Here is a 21562-nt window from a genome sequence, read left to right on the forward strand (position 1 = left end):
CGAGTAGGGAATTATGGTCGTAAATCATTGTGCTCATAAGCTGAGACACCTCATGACCAGATTTGAAGTTAGGTTTTTTTTTTTATGATGATGATGGTCATTTAAGCGAAGGCAGCAGTCACTATAAACAAATCCATTTTCTCAAATGGGCTGGAGGTTTGATCAGCAGCACTTCTGCTTTTAATTGTATTTAGAACCAAAAGAAAATTACAACCTGAAATATCACTAACTTTAGGATGCCTAAATTCTAGTGCCTGTCTGTCCATCTGTCCATATCCATCTATCCATCTTTCCGGCCTGCCTGCCTGCCTGCCTGCCTGCCTGCCTGCCTGCCTATCTATCTATCTATCTATCTATCTATCTATCTATCTATCTATCTATCTATCTATCTATCTATCTATCTATCATCTATCTCTATTATCTATCTCTATCTATCTATCTATCTATCTATCTATCTATCTATCTATCTATCGACAGAGTATCTATCTATCTATCTATCTATCTATCTATCTATCTATCTATCGACAGTCTATCTATCTATCTATCTATCTATCTATCTATCTATCTATCTATCTATCTATCTATCGACAGTCTATCTATCTATCTATCTATCTATCTATCTATCTATCTATCTATCTATCTATCTATCTATCTATCTATCTATCTATCTATCATCTATCTGTTCAATTTATATGGCCATCCGTCTCAGCTCCACGGGACTCTATGAATGGTGTACATTGTTAAATACCACTAACAGTTACAACCTGCCATCCTTAAAACCAATTTAAAAAAATAGTAAAACTTTTATTAGTGATGTCACTGAAGTGGGGTCTGCAAGAGCTATTTTAAATCTCACTCTCCCAGTTTGTGAGACTGAAGGGCCGAGGGTCCTTCTCCTCTATAAGTCCGACACTGAAATATTCTCTTTCTTTCTTGCCATTTTAACCTTCTTTCTCTTTCACTTGCAGCCCCGGAGATGTAAGCCCCTCCAACCAAACTATTGTGTGAACACAACTGCTAGTTCTTGAACTGAGGTGGTGAAGCCCGTGGTTGTTCGTGTTTGTACCCGACCTTCTGGAAACGGAAGAAAAATTGCCTTACCTACCACTGCGTAACCCCCGGGCACAATGCGGTAGATATTGCTGTCGGTGTGAATGCCATCGGGGAACCATGCCGCCATGCTCTCACCCATCAGCCTGCCAAAAGCTGCCCCTGTGCGAAGAGAGGAAAGGTCAGATGTGTGGGAGAGAAGCAGAGAGATTTTCTCTGCTCTTGGGATGAAGGAGGAACCAGTTTTCTGGGTCTGGGGGGTGGGGGGTGGGGGAGAGCTAAACGAAAACCCACTGGCTATCGTCCCACAAGACTAAAACAAAAATGGGGGAAAAAATGGATTTAAATCTTTAAACCTAATTATCTGTTGAGAAAATCTTAACCAGCAAGAATACTCGGAACTTTATGGGAGAAACAAATCTAAATAAGGACTGTAACAGGATGTAAAGCTGTGGTGGCGAACCTATGGCACGGGTGCCACAAGTGGCAAGACAGAGCCCTCTCTGTGGGCACGCGTGCCGTCGTCCCAGTCCTGGGCCTTCAGCTGGGTTTTATAAAACCTTTTCGCTTTAGGCCTCCGCTGCCGTGTGCAAAAAAAGAGAGGTTTAATCAATCAATCAATCAATTTCAACTTCTCGTGGTGGGAAAAAAAAGTTCTCGCAAAGTTGGAATTGATTGATTGGACTTTTTAGTCCCACCCAGTCTGCCGTTACCACTGCAGCCACGCCCACCCAATGGGCCATGCCACCCAATTGGCCACACCCACCCAAAGGGCCACGCCCATCCGCCACCCGATGATACATAAGTGGGTTTGGGGTTCCAGTTTCGGCACTTGGTCTCTAAAAGGTTCGCCATCACTGATATAAGGTGAGGCAACCAGAATGATCAGATAGAAAAGAAATATTATATTGATGTGATCATTATTTCTAGGAATATTGGGGGGGTGGAAATCATATACGTAACTGTTATTTATCAAAATAAGAAGAACTGTGTTATTTCAAGGTTTGCAAAGAAGACATTTTGGAGGAAAAGGGGAAATCAACAAAATGTACTGTGTGGATTATGGATTATAGAAACCAATCGGTAACGATTTTTCTTTACAAATGTAAACCCAGCAAACACACAGTTTGCCATCTATTAAGTGATTTATGTTTTTTTTTAAAAAAATCAATAAAATATATGGAAAGAAAACTAAAAGAAAAAAACCCCAAAACAAACCACTTTCAATAACAGAATCACACAGTTGTTATTGTTGCAGTTGTTAAATTGGAAACATGGCTGCTAAGCGAATCCGGCTTCCCCATTGATTTTGCTTTGTCCGAAGGTCGCAAAAGGAGATCCCGCGACCCCAGGACACTGCAGCCGTCATAAATATGAAGCAGTTTGCCAAGCGTCTGAAATGTGATTCCCGTGACCTTGGGGATGCTGCAACGGTCGTAAGTGTGAAAAAAACATTCGTAAGTCCCTTTTTTCCAGTGCCCATTGTGACTTCGAACGGTCACTGAACGAAATGTTGTAAGGCGAGGACTATCTGTATTTGCCTGGAAAAGGTAAGGTTCAAATCCAGGGTGATATCAAGAAAAGATGCAGCTCCGGAGTGGGCATCCGCCGTGACCTGAAGACCTGGACTGACTACGTTTTTTAATTAGGCTTTTTACTGGGTTAAATTGTCTTGTAATTATTGCATCTATCGTTTAATTCTTTTTAAAATTTTTCACTTTATGTTTTTTTAATTTTTATGGTTGTGAGCCGCCCTGAGTCCTCAGGGAGAAGGGCGGAATATAAATTTAATAAAATCTAAATCTAATCTAAATCTAAATCAAAGAAAGAGCCTTGGTGGAGCAGTGGGCTAACGCCTCCTTAAGTAACACCAGCTGCCTGCAATTAGTGCAGGTTCGCATCCCACCAGGCTCAAGGTTGACTCAGCCTTCCATCCTTCCGAGGTAGGTAAAATGAGGACCCAGATTGTTGGGGGCAATAAGCTGACTTTGTAATAATGCCGCTTGGGTGTGTGTGTGAAAGCCCTAATAAGCAGGCATATACATAGAATGAAGGCTACTGCTAAGCTTGTAAGCCGCCCTGAGTCTTCGGAGAAGGACGGGATATAAATGGAATTTTTTTAAAAAAGAGGGAGAACAGGACACAGGGGGCTTAACTTACCAATGACAAAGACGGGCATGAAAGCCCCGCAAGGCACAGGGATGGTGGTAGCCAAAGCTGACATCCAGAACTGGAGGGAGACAGAAAGACAAATGTTGATTAGTGTGGGGGGGGGTCATCTACGCCAAGAGTGAAAAACCTGGCAGTTTTCAACGTCATTAGAATAAGTGGGGGGAGGGAGATGGGGGCTTCAAATGGGTTAAGTTAGAGAAGCGAAACCTCTCTAATTCTGCAGACTTTTTTTTGAGACAAAGATGTATGGAAACATTTCAAGGACATTCGGTGTGAAGAAGATAGCAGATGGTTCTTAAAACAACGAGAGAGTGTTTACATGAGCTACGTGGACATCTGGGAGGTTTGGCTGGGAATATCGTTGTTATACGCTTTGGTTAGATGTCTTAAGTTTTCCTTCGCCTACTACACCATGTTATGTATTCAATAAACCTGTAAGATTTTAGAGAAATGAAAGAAATCGTGGCCTTTATTTGGATACTTGGGTATTCGAGCTGACACTCTGACACTCTATGCTGGCTTCCCTGGTTTTCGTGGGTTTTAGCCTACCATTCCCGCAGCCTCCAGCCAGCAGGCCTGTTGGTTGCACCAGCAGTCCTCGACTTACGACAATTCGTTCAGCGACTGAAGTTATGACAGCACTGGAAAAAAAGATGGCCTCCAGCTGATCTCTGCGTTTAATGAAATGACCACTGCAGTGTCCCCACACAATCACGATTGAGGCGCTTAGCCACCAGCTCCCGTTTATGACGGTCACAGCAATCCGGGTGACATGATCGCCCTTTGCAATTTTTCCCAGCAGACCGCGAAGAACGGAGTCCTTCTTTTGAGGGAGATGGGTGGTACGGCAATGTGAAAAAGAAATATAATAATAAAAAAATCTAATATAATAAATGCAATCAAAAAATGGGGCAGCCAGCAGAGAAGATGGCAAGCGATGGTCACATGACTTTTCCCTTATAGATTGTGGCCAAAAAACAAAAAGTTTGTAAAATTAGGTGCAGTCGTGTGATATCTCGTTTAATGACCACCCTGATGAATGACGTCTACTGCAATCGTAAGTCAAAGACTTCTAGTGTATTGGCTGCAAGGCTGGGGCTGGTGCCGACTTATGTCTCTGAAAGGCCCTGGGTTCCAGAAAGCTAATTCATGGTGTCTCTTCCTCCAGATCAAGAGGGAGACAAGAGACTTCTCTGCATTGAAACATGTATCGTCCTCGACCTAACGACCACAATTGAGCCCAAAATTTCTGTCGCTAAGACAGACAGTTGTTAAGTGAGTTCTTCCCCATTTTACGGCCTTTCTTGCCACGGCTGTTAAGTTAATCACCGCAGTCATTAAGTTAGCAACACGGTTGGTTGTTAAGTGAACTTGGCTTCCCCATTGACTTTGCTTGTGATCACATGACCCTCCCCCCCGGGATGCTACAACCGTCATAAACACGAGCCAGTTGCCAAGTGTTTGAGTTTTGCTCATGTGAGACTGCAGATGCTGCGACGGTCATTGGTCTGAAAAATGGACATTTTTTCACTCATTTCAGTGCGATGGCAACTTTGATCAGTCCCAAAACGAAAAGCTGTAAATCGAGGACTACCAGTACTTTGGATTTTTTTAAAAAGGGGAGTTGACACAAACACACAAGAAATTGAAGGCCAGGATAGAAAAAGGGAATCAAACTGGAGATGGAAAAGCAACTATTGGTCTGAGCCAGCATTGTCAACTGGAAAGGAAAGGAAATAATTGAGGATTATTATTTTTTTTTGGTCCACTGAATTACTGGAACTGATCTTTACTGAACTATAATTAAGAAACATTATCAAATAACCAAAGCAACATAAATTTTAATGCATAGAGGGGAAAAAAAGAGAGATTAAAAAGTACAAAAACAAATCTACTGGGGTTATATAGGTAATGTACACGTAGTATTTTTTGTCTATTTATTTTTATTTATTTTTTTTATTTTAATCCCATTTATATCCCGCCCTTCTCCGAAGACTCAGGGTGGCTTACAATTTAAAGCACAAATCAATGTGCTTAGCAATAGCCTTCATTCTATGTATATGCCTGCTTATTAGGGCTTTCGGGGGCCCCCAAGCGGCATTATTACAAAGTCAGCTTATTGCCCCCAACAATCTGGGTCCTCATTTTACCTACCTGGGAAGGATGGAAGGCTGAGTCAAACTTGAGCCTGGTGGGACTCGAACCTGCACTAATTGCAGGCAGCTGGTGTTACTTAAGGAGGCATCAGCCCACTGCTCCACCAAGGCTCCACCAATGCTATTTAAAGCATTCTAGGCCCGTATTATAGTCTATTGCTACTGAGATAAACCATAAAATCTATCCATGTTTGATAAAAGATTGCTGCCTCTGACATCTCATTATTTTAACATTGTCATGATTTATCTTAATGTGGTAATTGAAGAGGCCTTGTTAACCCACTCTCAGTGATGTAGGACTGACTTCATCGTTCTGTTTGTCTTCCAGTGATGCAATTTGACTGAGATATCAATTTTAATTTATCCTTCTCCTTCTTCCCCTCCCTTCCAGATGCTTTCCTGCCTTGTTCAATCATTTCGTGCCACTTCAATCATTACAACTTCTTATTCCAGTTTTTTTCTCTCACTGATGTGCTACTCATAAGACGGCTTTCAGGAAGTTGAGTCTGATGTCGAAAAGACCAAACAAACTTCGCCTTCTCTCCAGATGTTTAATTTCCAGCCCCAGATAGTCCCCGACTTCACAACCACAATTGGGCCTACAGTTTCTGTGGCCAAGCGAGACAATTGTTAGGGGAGTTCTGCCCCATTTTACGACCTTTTTTGGCGACAGTTGTTAAGTGAATCGCTGCAGCTGATAGGTTAGCAACACGGTTATTAAGTGAATCTGGCTTCCCCATGGATTTTGCTTGTCAGAAGGTCGCAAAAGGGGGATGACACGACCCTCCAGGACACTGCAATCGTCGTAACTACGAGCCAGTTGACAAGCATCTGATATTTTGATCATGTGACTGGTGGGGGATGATGCAACGGATGTTAAGTGTGAAAAATGGTAGCAAGCCACTTTTTTTTAGTCCCGTTATAACTTTGAAGGCCACTAAACGAATGACTGTAAGTGGAGGACTATCTGTATACCTCTGTGTTCTTCCTCTGTCACTTTGCAAGTCTCTTCCCTGAATCTTTGAAATGGTATAGAACAGAACACAGCTGGAAGGGACCTTGGAGGTTTTCTAGTCCAGCCCCCCGCTTAAGCAGAACCTATACCATCTCAGACAGGTGACTTCTCTAGCCTCTTCTTAAAGATCTCCAGTGATGGAGTCCCCACGATTTCTGTGGGTAAGCTGTTCCACTGGTTGATTGTCCTCAATGTCAGGAAGTTTCTCCTTAATTCCAGGTTGCTTCTCTCTTTGATCAATTTCCAACCATCGTTTCTTGTCCTGCCCTCTAGTGCTTTGAAGAATAAGAGTACAGATCCCGGCTTAGTTCCTCTGTTGGAAAACCAGATTGGCGTGTTTGTTAACTTAGCTGCATTTAAACGACAGGGCTCAAAGTGTCTATGGAGATTCTCCATCATCCAGGTCACGGTTGTCCCAAAGGTGCTTTTTCAAGAGGCAACTGGACTTTCTTGTTTTACTCTGAAGACATTTCGCTTCTCATCCAAGGAGCTTCTTCAGCTCTGACTGGATGGTGGGGAATGGAAGGACTTGTACTCCTTGCAGACAGATGGTCATTTGCTTTCTTTTGTAGAGTTGTGAAGACCACCTGGAGCTTTATCTGTGTCCTCAGGGTCATCTGAGTGGTGCAAATGGAGCCTTCGTATTCCTCCCCTCAATTTTGAACAGCCCTCCCTCAACAGAGGGGGAGGGATACGACATCATCTATCTCCAGTCTACAACACGGTCCTGTCAGTGGTTCCAAGAAGGCTCCACACCCCTTTGCACCACTCAGATGACCCTGAGGGCACAGATAAACCTCCAAGTGGCCTCAACGACTCTCTAAAAGAATGCAAATGACCAGCTGTCTACAAGGAGAAGAAATCCTTCCGTTCCCCACCATCCAGTCAGAACTGAAGAAGCTTCTTGGATGAGACGCGAAAGGTCTTCAAAGGAAAAACAAGGAAGTCCAGTTGCCTCCTGAAAAAGCACCTTTGGGACAGCGTTCCGGGTTTCCAGGATGTAAGTTATTTCAAGCTACGTGAGAAAGAATCACATATTTGAATGTTCACTTACTATGAAAGCTTTCTTTCCCAGCCTTTAAAAAAACACTAGCCAACCAGGAAGAAAAGGCCTAATCTAATTTCCCCAAGGTGGAAGGTTTGTTAACTTGCTTCATCGGGTTACTGAATTTAGCCCGTTCTGAGGGTTGCCCAATGCATTAAACCATAATCTCATCAAGCAGATTGGCTTTGCGATAAGAAGCTGTCATACAAGACTCATAAAGGTGAATTGTCCACAAACGGAGCATGATGTCCAATTTCATTTGTTAGACCTTTTGCTTAAACTTGTTATGCGAATATTCTCCCTTTGTTGAGAGAAACAGCTAGGATTGCAATCTTGTTCTTAGTACCTCTTACAAGCTCGCTACAGTGTAATTTGTAATCTATCAAGAAAACCAGAACTCATGATTGTACCGGATTGATCCCATCCTTTCTCTTAATCTTTCCTAATACAGGAGGAAGTGGTTTTTGAGGCACCTCCTTCCAGACCAGGGAAGACAATTGGTCCCCTTGTTCAACACCGGGGGTCTTCAAACTTGGCCCTTTTATGACGTGTGGACTTCAACTCCCAGAATTCCTCAGCCAGCTACAAAAACTATCCATATGGTGTTGTAACAACAACTTGCACCTGAACATTGGCAAGACGAAAGAGATGGTGCTAGACTTCCGGAGGAAAAAGGAGGAACCTGCCCCACTTTACATTGGGGTGGACTGTGTGGAGAGAGTTTCCTCCTTTAAATTTCTGGGAGTCTACCTCTGCAAAGATCTGACCTGGAAAGTCAATACAACCCAGGTGGCCAGAAAGGCCCAACAGAGACTTCACTTTCTCAGGGTCTTGCGGAAGAACAGGGTAGAACAATGGCTAATGACCCTCTTTTACCGGGCTACTATAGAGAGCGTCCTCTCGTATGGTATTGTGGTTTGGTATGCTGGTCTGACAGCCGCAGATAGTAAAGCATTACAGAGGGTGGTGAGCACAGCACAAGACATGGTGGGCTGTCCCCTGACACCACTGGATGACCTCGCCAGGGCTCGTTGCCTTGGAAGAGTGAGGAAGATTCTCAGGGACGACTCACACCCTGGTCGGTATCTCTTTACTCTCCTACCATCGTGTAGGAGATACAGGAGTATAGCCAGCCGTACCAACAGGCTGAAGAACAGCTTTTATCCATGGGCTGTTAGGCTTTTCAATGGGATATAATTTTATAATTTTATGTATGATTGACTTGCAAGGCCGGTGTGTTGTGCAATTAGCTCACATGGTGCAACAAAATGGTGGGTTTGTTGTCACTGTGAGTTGTGGTGGTGGTGGGGGCAGGAAGGCCAATCTCAATGTATACATGGTTGTACTTTGACAATAAAGGTCCATTCATTCATTGAAGTCCACAAGTCATAAAAGGGCCATGTTTGAAGACCCCTGTTCAACACTAACACCCAGATAAGCAGAGATTACCATCAGGGTCAATACTAAGCAATGATCAGTCTGTAAACAATATCTCAATCAAGGAACCACCAACTCAGAAAAACAATCAAACAGTAAACAACGACCCCATCAAGGAACCACGAAGAAGAAAACAACACTCCCACCAACAGTGACAGGAGAAGCTACTCTATATACACAAAGAACCAACCCCTTCTCTCTTCTAGCACTGATGACGTTACCTAGTTGGGTAATGAAACGATGGCAAGAAAACTATCCAACTCGGAGAGCACCAACGACTCCACAACACCAACAGATTTTGGGAAAAAGACACTCATATTCCCAGATCCCACTAGAGGAGAATATCCCGGGGAGAGGCAGGGTTATCCAGAGCTGTCCAAAGCCACAACACACCTTCATAAGAATGAAAACCACCAAGGTGACAAAGACATTGGCGCGGGGGTGTTTCCAGGCTTCCGAAACGCCACCGAACTCAAATTCTTCAGCCAGGCCCTGCTTGGCCCACGTACGGTTATCAAACAAGGTAACCAGGGTTTCCTTCTGGGTGAGCTGAAAGGGAAAAGGCAGAAGGTTAGGGGCACAATTAACTGCTGAAAGCTTTGCGTTGATTGCTCCTGGGCCCTACCCGTCAAGCAGCCAGAATTTTGTATTCAATTTCCGGAAGATTAATCAGTGGAGCGACTTGCCTCTAGAACAGGGATAGCAAAACTTTCAGAGACAGAATGCCCAAACCGCAACCCAAAACCCACTTATTTATTGCAAAGTGCCAGAGCCGCACCAGGATTGTGGTGCCCTCAAGGGGGGGGGAGCAGGGAAGCCCCTCTGAGTGCCACCTCTGGCACGCAAAAACCGGGGACGCAAAAATGGCCCCCCGGGTTGCAAGGTGCAAAAACAGCTGCACCACACAAGAACGGGGCAGGGCTAGTAAGTATCACGCAGGCACTAGCCCCGACCCATTTGCAGCGTGTGCGTGCTCGCGGCCCCGTGCGCGCATGCAGGCATGTCAAATGCTTCCCCCTCCCTTTTCTTCCAGTCCGCCAATCGACAATGGTTGGTGACCTCTGCTCTACCACTTCTACTCGAGCTGGCTAGTTGGCTGCTTCGTCTCTTTTGTGCTGTGCGCGGCTCCTGCTCCGGGCGGCGGTGGCGGCTTGATGGACTTGCTGGCGGCGGTGGAGCGCGTGCCAACAGAGAGGGCTCTGAGTGCCGCCTCTGGCACGCCTGCCGTAGGTTCGCCACCACTGTTCTAGAAGTTGTGGGTGCTTGAACACTGGAGGTTTTTAACAAGAGATTGGACAAGCATTTGTGTCTGAAAGGGTAAAGGGTCCCCTGCTTGAGCAGGGGGTTGGACTAGAAGGCCTCCAAGGTCCCGTCCCACTCTGTTACAGGTAGTCCTCGACTTACAACTTACAATACAGTGACCGTTCAAAGTGACAATTGTTGCAGCATCCCCAGGATCATTGTGATCAAAATTTAGATGCTTGGCAACTGACTCATACTTCTGACGGCTGCAGTGTTCCGGGGTCCTGTGGTTCCCCTTTTACGACCTTCTCACAAGCCAAAGTCAACGGGGGAAGCCAGTTTCACTTAACCACGGTGTTGTCAGCTTAGCGACTGCAGCAAGAAAATGAGGCAGAACTCCCTTAGCAACTGTCTCGCTTAGCAAGAGAAATTTCGGGCTCCATTGTGGTTGTAAGTTGAGGACTAGCTGATATTCTGTTGGGCGCAAACATCACACTTCTACACCCGGAGCGTCAAATAGCAAAACGTGGGGAAAAAATGAAGGAGAAGAAGAATAGTACAGGTAGCCCTTGACTTACAACAGTTCGTTTAGTGACTGCTTGAAGTTACAACAGCACTGAAAAAAAGTGAATATGACTGTTTTTCACACTTACGACCGTTGCAGCTTCCCCATGGCCACATGATCAAAATTCAGAGGCCTGGCCACTGGCTCATACTTATGACTGGTTGCGGCATCCCACGGTCACGTGATTCCCCTTTTGCGACCTTCTGACAAGCAAAAGTCAGTGGGGAAGCCAGATTCCCTTCACAATGCGTGTTACTAACTTAAGAACTGCAGTGATTCACTTAACAACTGTGGCAAGCAAGGTGGCGTAACAGGGCAAAACTCCAATCAACCACCGTCTCGCTTAACCGTGGAAATTTGGGGCTCAGTTGTGGCCGTACGTCGAGGACTACCTGGGATTGCACGACGCCTGATTGGACAGTCTACTTTGGGGGCTCACAACTTACCTGGCCTGCCATGAATTGTCCAAAACCAGGTGGGAAAGTCAGCGTTGCTATGAGGAAGGTGACGAGAGCAGGAAACAGCAAGCGTCTGTCAAGAACACAAGAAAACAGTCCAGGGTTACATGGCAGCACCTCACAATTTTGCTTCCTTCTTCCTCAGCTCCAAATTCTGGTGCCCTCCGGAGATGCTGAATGCTTAGGCCAGAGGTGGTGGGCCACGGTGGTCCTGGAAACCACATTGTCCCTCCACTGTGGTTTGTGTGGTTTACTGTCAGGCACAAAGGATCGGGACCATACTTTACATTGCAGCACAGATGGTTTATTTCAAGCCTCTTACGAAAGTCAACTGGCCTACACAAAAGTCCAGTCAATTAATGGCCGGCACTAAATTGGCACTAGATAAAAAGATCAATGGAATTCAAGGGAGGGGGGAATGGGCTTAGACCAGGGGTAGGCAACCTTGGCTCAGCTTGGAAACCTCTCCCTTTCCCCTCAGCATGGCTGGGCTCAGGAATTCTGGGAGTTGAAGTCCATGAGTCATAAAGTGGCCTAGGCCAGGGGTAGGCAACCTTGGCTCTTTTATGACTCGTGGACTTCAACTCCCAGAATTCCTGAGCCAGCATGGCTCAGCTTGGAAACCTCTCCCTTTTCCCTCAGTGTGGCCGCCTCAGGAATTCTGGGAGTTGAAGTCCACGAGTCATAAAAGAGCCAAGGTTGCCTACCCCTGTTTGTGGCAACATAAGGATTCTAAACTTATGGTGCATTTAATTCCGCCCCCACCTCTGCCTGCTCTTTTCTTACATTTATGGAGGCATCTCTTAGTTTCTTGCCTTTTCCGGGAGGGGAGCAGAATGAAACTCTAGTTTTAGCACCACAAGTTATAATTTTTTTTAAAAAAGAAGACCCTCACCCACACGTGGGAAGTGATGCCTCCCTCTTGTGGGGGACTTCCCTCGATGTTAAATGCAAAAAAGCTTGACCACCGAAAGCTGGCCCCTGCTTGCCCTGGGGGCTTGAGGCTAGAGAAGGCTGGTGCTTTAAGCCCCTCCGGTGATCCAAAAAGGGAAGACCCTCGGAGATGCCCTGCGACAGTATGTGAGAATGGCCTTGGAAGCCCAAGAGATGCAGCCAAGGGAAAGGTCGGATGAAAGGCAACTCAGTCCAAAGGAGGAATGATGGCAGGGAAAGTGGCTAGTTTCTTAAGCTATAAAGGGGAGGGGAGGGGGGAAAGATACACTTTCAGATGTGTAAGATTGATGTTAGCCTTGTAAAAGGTAAAGGTAAAGGTTCCCCCGCACATGCATGCTAGTCGTTTCCGACTCTAGGGGCCGGTGTTCATCTCCGTTTCAAAGCCGAAGAGCCAGCGCTTGTCCGAGGACGTCTCCGTGGTCATGTGGCCAGCATGACTAGACGCCAAAGGTGCACGGAACGCTGTTACCTTACAACCATAGTGGTCCCTATTTTTCTACTTGCATTTTTACGTGCTTTCGAACTGCTAGGTTGGCAGAAGCTGGGACGAGTAACAGGCGCTCACTCTGCTACGTGGCACTCGGGATTCGACCCGCCAAACTGCCAACCTTCTGATCGACAAGCTCAGCGTCCTAACCCACTGAGCCACCACCAAATAGAAAACAAGGCCCCAGAAGCAAATTTTACTTTTTTGTACGGTGATATTAATACCACTTTGCAAGTCTTAAAGTATAATCTCCCAAGAGATTTTATCGCCCAACCGAGATATATGGGAGAGGTTTTTTTGAACTGCAGGCCAAGTTACCTTTTATTTCACCATGTCAATGAAGATCCTCGGTCGTCCAGACAGATTTGTCTGGAAGTTGAGCCGTGGCAATTGAACTTCTTTTCTTTCTTGATCTGAAACGTTTCACTGTTTATCTGACTGGCTTCTTGAGTCAGAGTTAAGCGTCTCAGAGGGACTCTGGAGAACATATATGCCCCCCCCCCACCCGCAACCGACTTGCTCAGACTGAAGAAACTACTCAGAGCAGTGAAACGTTTCAAATCAAAAAGACTTGCTGGGACTCAATTCCAGACTTTTATCTCATCGTTCCCTTGGATGTTGTCTCATCGCTTTGTCTCCCAATTATACCACCAAGGTTTACAGCAGTGCCTCTTTCTACCCCCCCCCCCCACAAACATTTTGGGCACCAGGGACCGGTTCTGTGGAGAGAGGTTTTTCTGCAGACTGGAGGGGTGTGTGTGGTTTTGTGTGCTGCCTGTATCTCCGCAGATGGGGCTTCACTTGTTTGCACGGCCTGTTTTCTGGCATACCGCAGTCCGGGATCCATGGACCAGGAGTTGGGGACCCCTGGTTTACAGGCACTACCCCCAAGAAGTCACAAGCTGCTGTGTAGCTCCAGACCCCCAAAGCCCAGCCCACCTGCCCCATCCAGGCGGCTGACCCCATCCCTTCCCATTCTGGTCTGTGTGTTTGTATGTCTTGGTTCCGGCAGATGAAACTCTTCAAAGAACTTCGAGGCATTGTTTACCTTAAAGAATCTTTATTCGGGTAGCATGGCATCGGTCCGAAGCCAAAATCTGAATTCGCCTCCCCTTAGCACATAGTATCAAAGCACAATTCCCTCCTCTAATTAACAGTCATAAATCACATTCCCCAATTAGTTGGAAATGCAGGCTTTCCCTCCAGTTCTCCAACCCCCTCCCCCATTTCTTATCATCTCTTATTTCAAAACCCCTGAGTTCACACACTATTATAATATTGTTGTGTCTAACTAACTCCCATCACATTCCTCCTCCCCCCACCAGTGTCATCTAATTCTAACTCTAACTCTAAGAGTAAAGATTAAGAAAGAGAAGGGCTGCATCTCCATATGTTGTCAAAGCAAGAACATCCTGTGTTAGCAGCATTGACATTGTATTTGTGTGTGTGTGTGTGTGTGTGTGAGAGAGAGAGAGAGAGAGACAGACAGACAGACAGAAACAGCCTCTCTTCTCTTTTCCTTTTTCCAGCCCCAGCCTGATGTCTTCCTGCAACCCAGTTACTTAAGCTACTTTCCAATAGGAAGGCCCTTCCGCGTCCAGGATGAGACCCGCCCTGACCCCCAAAACTGGGTCTTTGCACGGCTTACTTTTTCATCAGGAAGCGGTTGATGGTCTTCTGCTTACGCATGAACTGCACAATTTTGCGATTGAAGTAGACAAAGAGTGCTCCTCCGAAGCCACTGGCGATCCTAAGGGGAAGAGGGGTTAGCAGGGAGAGGAGAAGGAAGGCAGATTTGGGAGGGGGGGCTTCCTCATCCAGAGGCAGGAGTGCCCCCTCCCCCCCCAAAAGCCAGTGATGCTCACCCAATCACTGCAAACGCCGGCAGCTCTTGCAGATCGAAGGGGAAGTCCAGGCGGAAGCGGGTTTTGAAAAGAGCCGTGATGGTTTCTGAGGGAAAGAGAACAAGCTGGAGTGAGACAGGACAAGAGGGACAATTCAGATAAAGGGTGTACAGACCTCTGTACCAGGAATACAGGCAGTCCTCAATTTATGACTGCACAGGCAGTCATTTGTCAAGGCAATTATTTAAAAGCTAACGAGCTGATGTAAGATGTATGATGTAATGTCGGGAATGACTCAGCAAGGTCTATGTCCCTTTAAGAGCCAGCAGGGTCTGGGTCTCTTTAAGAGCCTTTGTACAGAAGGAAGGCTCTGCTGCTGTGTTTTCTCTCTTCTGTTTCCTGCTGTAACTGCTGTTTGTTATAGCCTGCTGTATTAACACGTGTATGTATATTGTTCCTGGTGTATGATATTGTAGATAGTATAAGATAATAATAATAATAATAATAATAATAATAATAATAATAATAATAATAATAATAATAATAGAACTGGAGAAGATAACAAAATACAAAGACCTACAAATAGAAATAGAAAGACTGTGCCAAAGGCAAGCAAGGGTAGTACCAATAGTAATAGGTGCCTTGGGTGCAATCCCAAAACAGCTGGAGCACCGCTTGAACACCATTGGCATTGACAAATTCGCCATTAGTCAATTGCAAAAGGCGGCCTTACTAGGAACTGCTTCCATCCTGCGACGATATCTGTAATACCATCAAACATCCACATCTGCCTATCCCAGGTCCTTGGTAAGGATTCGATAGGTAGATAAAAATGCCAAATCCAGTCTGAACATCTGGCTGACTGTGCAATGATCAATAATAATAGTAATAATAATAAAGTTGGAAGGGACCTTGGAGGCCATCTAGTCCAACCCCTTGCTGAGGCAGGAAACCCTACACCATTTCAAACAAATGGCTGTCCGGTCTCTTCTTAAACACCTCCGGTGTTGGAGCATTCACCGCTTCTGGTGAATATACATACGGACCATTGTTTCAGAATTCCACCCCAAACGTACAATGGTTAATGGTTTGGCAATACCATCGGGTCAGATCCTGGTTACTCCTGATGCCACTTAATCCACTCCTGAGATCCTGCAGGAAGAAACCACAACCGTACCTTCATCTTTGTTCCACACCGCAAGGACCCGGAAGATAAACGCGCTGAAGGTGGCCGCGAAGAAGCCGCGCCAATAGTTGCGGACAGCAAAAAACGTGGAAGTGACTTCAATGCTGAAAAGGACACCTAATGGAGGAGAGAAGAAGGGGGGAAAAAGGCATCTAAATTCAGCCCCATTTATCCAGGTCTCCGATTCTGTGGGTCAAACATTAACTCTGTGGTAAGATTGGTGGCCAATAAATTTTACAAACAAACAAAGAAACTGACAAACCTTAACTCTCCCACTGGCATTCTTCCAGTTTATCTATCCTCGCTTTTCAAGAATGCAGCCTCCATTCCGATATCAGTGGTCCTCGACTTATGACAACAATTGAGTCCCACATTTCCGTCGCTAAGTGAGTTTGGCCCCACTACACGACCTTTCCTGCCACAGCGGTTAAGTGAATCCCTGCACTTGTTAAGTTAGTAACAGGGTTGTTAAGTGGATATGGCTTTCCCCGTTGACTTTGCTTGTCAGAAGGTCGCAAACGGGGATCATATAGGACCCCCGGGATGCTGCAACCGTCATAAATATGAGCCAGCTTCCAAGCGTCTGAATTTTGTTCACGTGACCGTGGGGATGCTGCAACGGTCATAAGTGTGAAAAACGGTCATAAGTCACTTTTTTTAGTGCCGTTGTAACTTTGAACAGTCACTAAATGAACGGTTGTAAGTCGAGGACTACCTGTATCACCTTGAAAAAAAACGCCGTTAGCCAGAATGGGTGGAACTAGACGTAACAGCCACACATCTGGAATACTGCAGCCAACTTTGGTCACCATATCACAGAAAAGATGTTGAGAGTTTGGGAAAAATTCAGAGAAGAGCAACTAAGATGATCAAAGGCCTGGAGGCCAAAACATAGGAAGAACGGCTGCGGGACTTGGGTTTGGCTAGTCTAAAGAAAAGAAGAAATAGGGGAGACACGATAGCAGTATTCCAGTTTCTGAGGGGCTGCCACAAGGCAGAAGGGGTCACATTATTCACCAGAGCACCAGAGGGAAGGAAGAGAAACAATGGTTGGAAACTGATCAAAGAGAAAAGCAACCTAGAATTAAGGAGAAACGTCCTGACAGTGAGGACAATTAACCAGTGGAACACCTTACCCTCAGAAATTGTGGGCACTCCATCACTGGAGATCTTTCAGAAGAGACTGGACAATCATCTGTCTGAGATGGCATAGGTTCTCCTGCTTGACCAGGGGGCTGGTCTAGAAGACCTATTCCCATGGTTGCGAACCTATGGCACGGGTGCCACAGGTGGCACGCAAAGCCCTCTGCGGGTACGCATGCCGTCGCCCCAGTCTTAGGTCTTCAGCTGGGTTTTATAAAACCTTTTTGCTTTAGGCCTCCGCCGCCATGTACCAAAAAAAGGTTCAATTAATCAATTTCAACTTCTCTTGGGAAAAAAAAAAGTTCTCGCAAAGTTGGAATTGATTGATTGAACTTTTTAGTCCCACCCAGTCTGCAGCTACCACTGCAGCCACGCCCACCCAAAGGGCCACGCCCACCTGGCACCCGATGATACATTATTTATTCATTTATTTATTTATTTATTTATTTATTTATTTATTTATTTATTTATTTATTTATTTATTATATTTTTATACATAAGTGGGTTTTGGGTTGCAGTTTGGGCACTCGGTCTCTAAAAGGTTTGCCATCACTGTCGTATTCTATTCTATTCTATTCTATTCTATTCTATTCTATTCTATTCTATTCTATTCTATTCTATTCTATTCTATTCTATTCTACTCTACTCTACTCTACTCTACTCTATCTCTCAATCATTACAAGATTGAGGGTTGGATTGGATGACCTTAGTGGTTTCAGCTCTGAGAGTGGAGAGGAATTAGAACTGAAGAAGCTTCTTGGATGAGAAGTGGAACATTTCTAACAAAAATCAAGACAGTCCAGTTGTTGTTTGGAGAAAAGCACCCTTGGGATGCCTTAGATTAATCTAATGGCCCTGAAAAATATCTGTTTATTACGGAAAATTGATGAATAGCCCTCCACGATTTCATCTTCCCTCTTCAAGAAGGTATGACGCACAAAGGCACGACGACGACAACAAAAGATTAGAATGAGGCAGCACTAAAATCCAGAGAGTTGAACTTTAAAGGGATTATTTTTAAGCATCCGCCTTCTCTTTTGAGATCTCCAGTGGGCCAAAGTTTACCGATGCTGTCCATCAACTTTCATATTTGCATAAATATCAAAAGAAGGAAAGAAGACGCTCCCTCACTCATTCTAAAAGCACACTTAATCTGAGGTAACCCACACTTATGTCATTCCGACAACTCCTTCAAAAACAAGCGGTTGCAAATTTGGAGAGTCAGTTTGCACTACAGGAAGACGGTGGCGCTTTAATATTCAGTTTTTTCCCCCCACCTCCTTCTTAACATTCATCTGGATTCTTCCTCCTCAGTTAACAGAATAACAGAGTTGGAAGGGATCTTGGAGATCTTCCTGGTTAAGCAGGAGATCTTATACCAGGGGTCTTCAAACGTGGCCCTTTTATTACTTGTGGACTACAACTCCCAGAATTCCTCAGCCAGCATGTCTAGCTGAGGAGTTCTGGGAGTTGAAGTCCACAAGTCATAACAGGGTCAAGTTGGAAGACCCCGGATGTAAATTGAGGACTGACCTGTGTGTGTGTGTGTGTGTCTGTGTGTCTGTGTGTCTGTCTGAGCTAAGCAAGCAAAAATATTTGAGAGGGACGCCTTTTTAGTAAATTTGTCTTCAATAGTTAATAAAGGCATCACAACTTCCGTTCCCTCAAACTACCCCCCCATTTTTTGCAATGGCAGAGAAAGCTGGAATGGTACAGGCGGTCCTCGACTTACAACAGTTCATTTAGTGACTGTTCAAAATTACGAGGTCACTGAAAAAAGTGACTTTTGACCATTTTTTCATCCTTACGACTGTTGCAGCATCCCCGTGTCACGTGATGCTTGGCACCTTGTTTGTATTTATGACGGTTGCAGTGTCCCAGGGTCATGCGATCCCCTTTTACGACCTTCTCACAAGCCATGTCTAGTTTCACTTAACAACCGTGTGATTAACAACTGCAGCAAGGAAGGTCGTAAAATGGGGCAAAATTCACTTAACAAGTGTCTCGCTTAGCAACCGAAATTTTGGGCTCAGTGGTGGTCGTAAGTTGAGGACTCCCTAGTGTATAGGGAATCCTGCTTGAGCAGGGTGTTGGAGTAAAGGACCCGCAAGTTCCCTGTTACTCTGTTACTCTGTTACTCTGTTACGTGCTATTAATTTGTGGCTTATTTGGATAAAAAGTCATTAATGTACCACCTGCCTCAAAACTGAACAAAGAGCTTGAAGTCTCCAGGCTGCCCGGAGGCAAAGTGGAAAAATTGCCATGCCATTTGCCCTTAAATTACAGCAAACCATTTGCACAAAGTGGCTATTATGAAGTATAAATATAATATTCTGTTGGGGCGTCTGGGTTGCAAGGCGACTGACTCTCCCTCCCATCCCACACAATATCCTATCTCCATATCTAAATATTTTGACAATCCCAACTACACGAGGCCCGTTTGAAGATTCCCTTTTAACAAAGAGGTTACTTTCTCCCGGATTTAATGGGGGCAAGGAAATAATTTCTTGGCAACCTTGAATGCTGCCTGAAATCAAAAGCCACAGAGTCACTCTGCCTTCCCGTGCCCCCTGCCCCTCCCCCCCCCGTTATCAATGAATACAACTGCCCAGGGATATATAATTGACAAGAGTAAAGCAATTTATTTATATATATTACGCCCTTTTTAATGACCCTGTAATCCAGACATGTCAAACACAAGGCCCAGGGGCCAGATCCGGCCCGCGAAGTGGTTTCATGTGGCCCGCGAAGCCATCCTGGAAACAGTGAGGGAACGGCCCCCACTGCCTTGGCCCTGGCCCAGAGACCCTCCTTCTGCCAGAGACCCCCAGATCTGTCCCACTCCTGCCCAGGCCCCCATAGGCACCCTTGATGCGAATGATGTAGAGCTGGCCACGCCCACCCAGTAGGCCATACGCACTCTAGCCACGCCCACCCAGTAGGCCACGCCCACCCTGGCCACACCCACCCGGCCCCCTGAGGGCAACTGCAATGCTGATGCGGCCCTGAGTGAAATTGAGTTTGACACCCCTGCTGTAATCCCTTAATTCAGCCCAAAATTTCTCTTTGCAAAGCAAGGAAGGTCTTAAATAAGTAGTTTTGCCCCGTTTTGCAACCTTTCTTACTACAGTTGTTAAAGTGAATCACTGCAGTTGACAAGTTAAATACACGGTCGTTAAGTGAATCTGGCTTCCCCATTGACTTGGCTTGTCAGAAGTTTGCAAAAGGGGATCACATGACCCCGGGACACGGCAACGATCATAAATATGAACGAAGCATCCGGACTTTGATCACATAAGCATGGGATGCTGCAATGGTCGTAACTGTGAAAAACGGTCATAAGTCACTTTTTTCGGTGCCATTAATTACTTGGAATGGTCACTAAACGAACGGTTGCAAGTCAAGGACTACCTGTAGAAGAAGCTTTGGGAAGCGTGCACATTATCTGGGGGAAGTTGCCATTTGCTTCATAAAGTTATCTATTCCTAGGAATTTGAGATTACCCCCTCCTATTCTTCTCATTATATTTATTATAGCCACTTTTTGAATCTTTGTCTCCCAACAGCCCTCCCAAGAAATTAAAAGACGCTTGCTCCTGGGGAGGAAAGCCATGGCAAATCTAGACAGCACACTAAAAAGCAGAGACATCACCCTGTCAACAAAAGTGCGTATAGTCAAGGCTACGGTCTTCCCAGTTGCAATGTATGGCAGTGAAAGTTGGACCATAAGAAAGGCTGAGCGCCAAAGAATTGAGGCCTTTGAACTATGGTGCTGGAGAAGACTCCTGCGAGTCCCTTGGACTGCAAGGCGATCAAACCGGTCAGTCCTAGAGGAGATCAATCCCGACTGCTCTTTAGAAGGCCAGATCCTGAAGCTAAAACTCAAATACTTTGGCCACCTAATGAGAAGGAAGGACTCACTGGAGAAGAGTCTAATGCTGGGAAAGATGGAGGGCAATAGAAGAAGGGGACGACAGAGAATGAGGTGGCTGGATGGAGTCACTGAAGCAGTAGGCGTGAGCTTAAATGGACTCCAGAAGATGGTAGAGGACAGGAAGGCCTGGAGGAATGTTGTCCATAGGGTTGCGATGGGTCGGACACGACTTCGCAGCTAACAACAACAACAACAACAGCCCTTTTTATTTCCTGGCTAAAATTATTTCTAAAAAAAACAGAACACATAGGGAACAGTTGCTGGAATTGGGTATGTGTAGTTTAACGAAGAGAAGGGTGAGGGGTGACATGATAGCAGTGTTCCAATATCTCAGGGGCTGCCCCAAAGAAGAGGGAGTCAAGCTATTCTTCAAAGTGCCCAAAGGCAGGACAAGAGGCAACGGATGGAAACTAGTCAAGGAGAGAAGCAACCTAGAACTAAGGAGAAACTTCCTGACAGTTAGAACAATTAACCAGTGGAACAACCCGCCTCCAGAGGTGGTGAATGCTCCAACACTGGAGGTTTTTAAGAAGAGACTGGCCAGCCATTTGTCTGAAATGGTATAGGGTTTCCTGCCTGAGCAGGGGGTTGGACTAGATGACCTCCAAGGTCCCTTCCAACTTCTTCTTCTTCTTCTTCTTCTTCTTCTTCTTCTTCTTCTTCTTCCTTCTTCCTTCTTCCTTCTTCTTATTATTATTATTATTATTAATTATTTGCTACAAGTACGATGAAAACGTTGGTTTAAAGTCTGAATGCCCCCCCCCCCGCGCGCATTTTCCAATTCCCAAACAATTCTTCTTTGGTGTTCACGGGGTGCAGTTAAACAAGGAGGTTAACCTGGTTACAGAATTAACAAATGTTTTGAGTTAATAGAA

At 45.4% G+C, this 21562-nt stretch overlaps 1 protein-coding gene across 2 annotated transcripts in view; it reads right to left on the reverse strand.

Annotated features, from left to right (window-relative positions):
• The window catches only part of CLCN2 (chloride voltage-gated channel 2), a 133967-nt gene that overhangs the window by 35064 nt on the left and 77341 nt on the right, over positions 1 to 21562 (reverse strand). For both annotated transcript variants that reach the window (XM_081329150.1, XM_081329149.1), the window contains exons 8-14: positions 15603 to 15728; positions 14447 to 14531; positions 14230 to 14331; positions 11129 to 11213; positions 9269 to 9424; positions 3211 to 3280; positions 1102 to 1212 (exon numbers count right to left, since the gene is read on the reverse strand). In XM_081329150.1, coding sequence (XP_081185276.1) covers positions 1102 to 1212; positions 3211 to 3280; positions 9269 to 9424; positions 11129 to 11213; positions 14230 to 14331; positions 14447 to 14531; positions 15603 to 15728 — 735 coding nt within the window. The remainder of the gene's footprint in view (positions 1 to 1101; positions 1213 to 3210; positions 3281 to 9268; positions 9425 to 11128; positions 11214 to 14229; positions 14332 to 14446; positions 14532 to 15602; positions 15729 to 21562) is intronic.

This window comes from Vipera berus (assembly GCF_964194415.1).
Source record: "Vipera berus genome assembly, chromosome: 5".
In the NCBI taxonomy this organism is placed as follows: Eukaryota; Metazoa; Chordata; class Lepidosauria; order Squamata; family Viperidae; genus Vipera; species Vipera berus.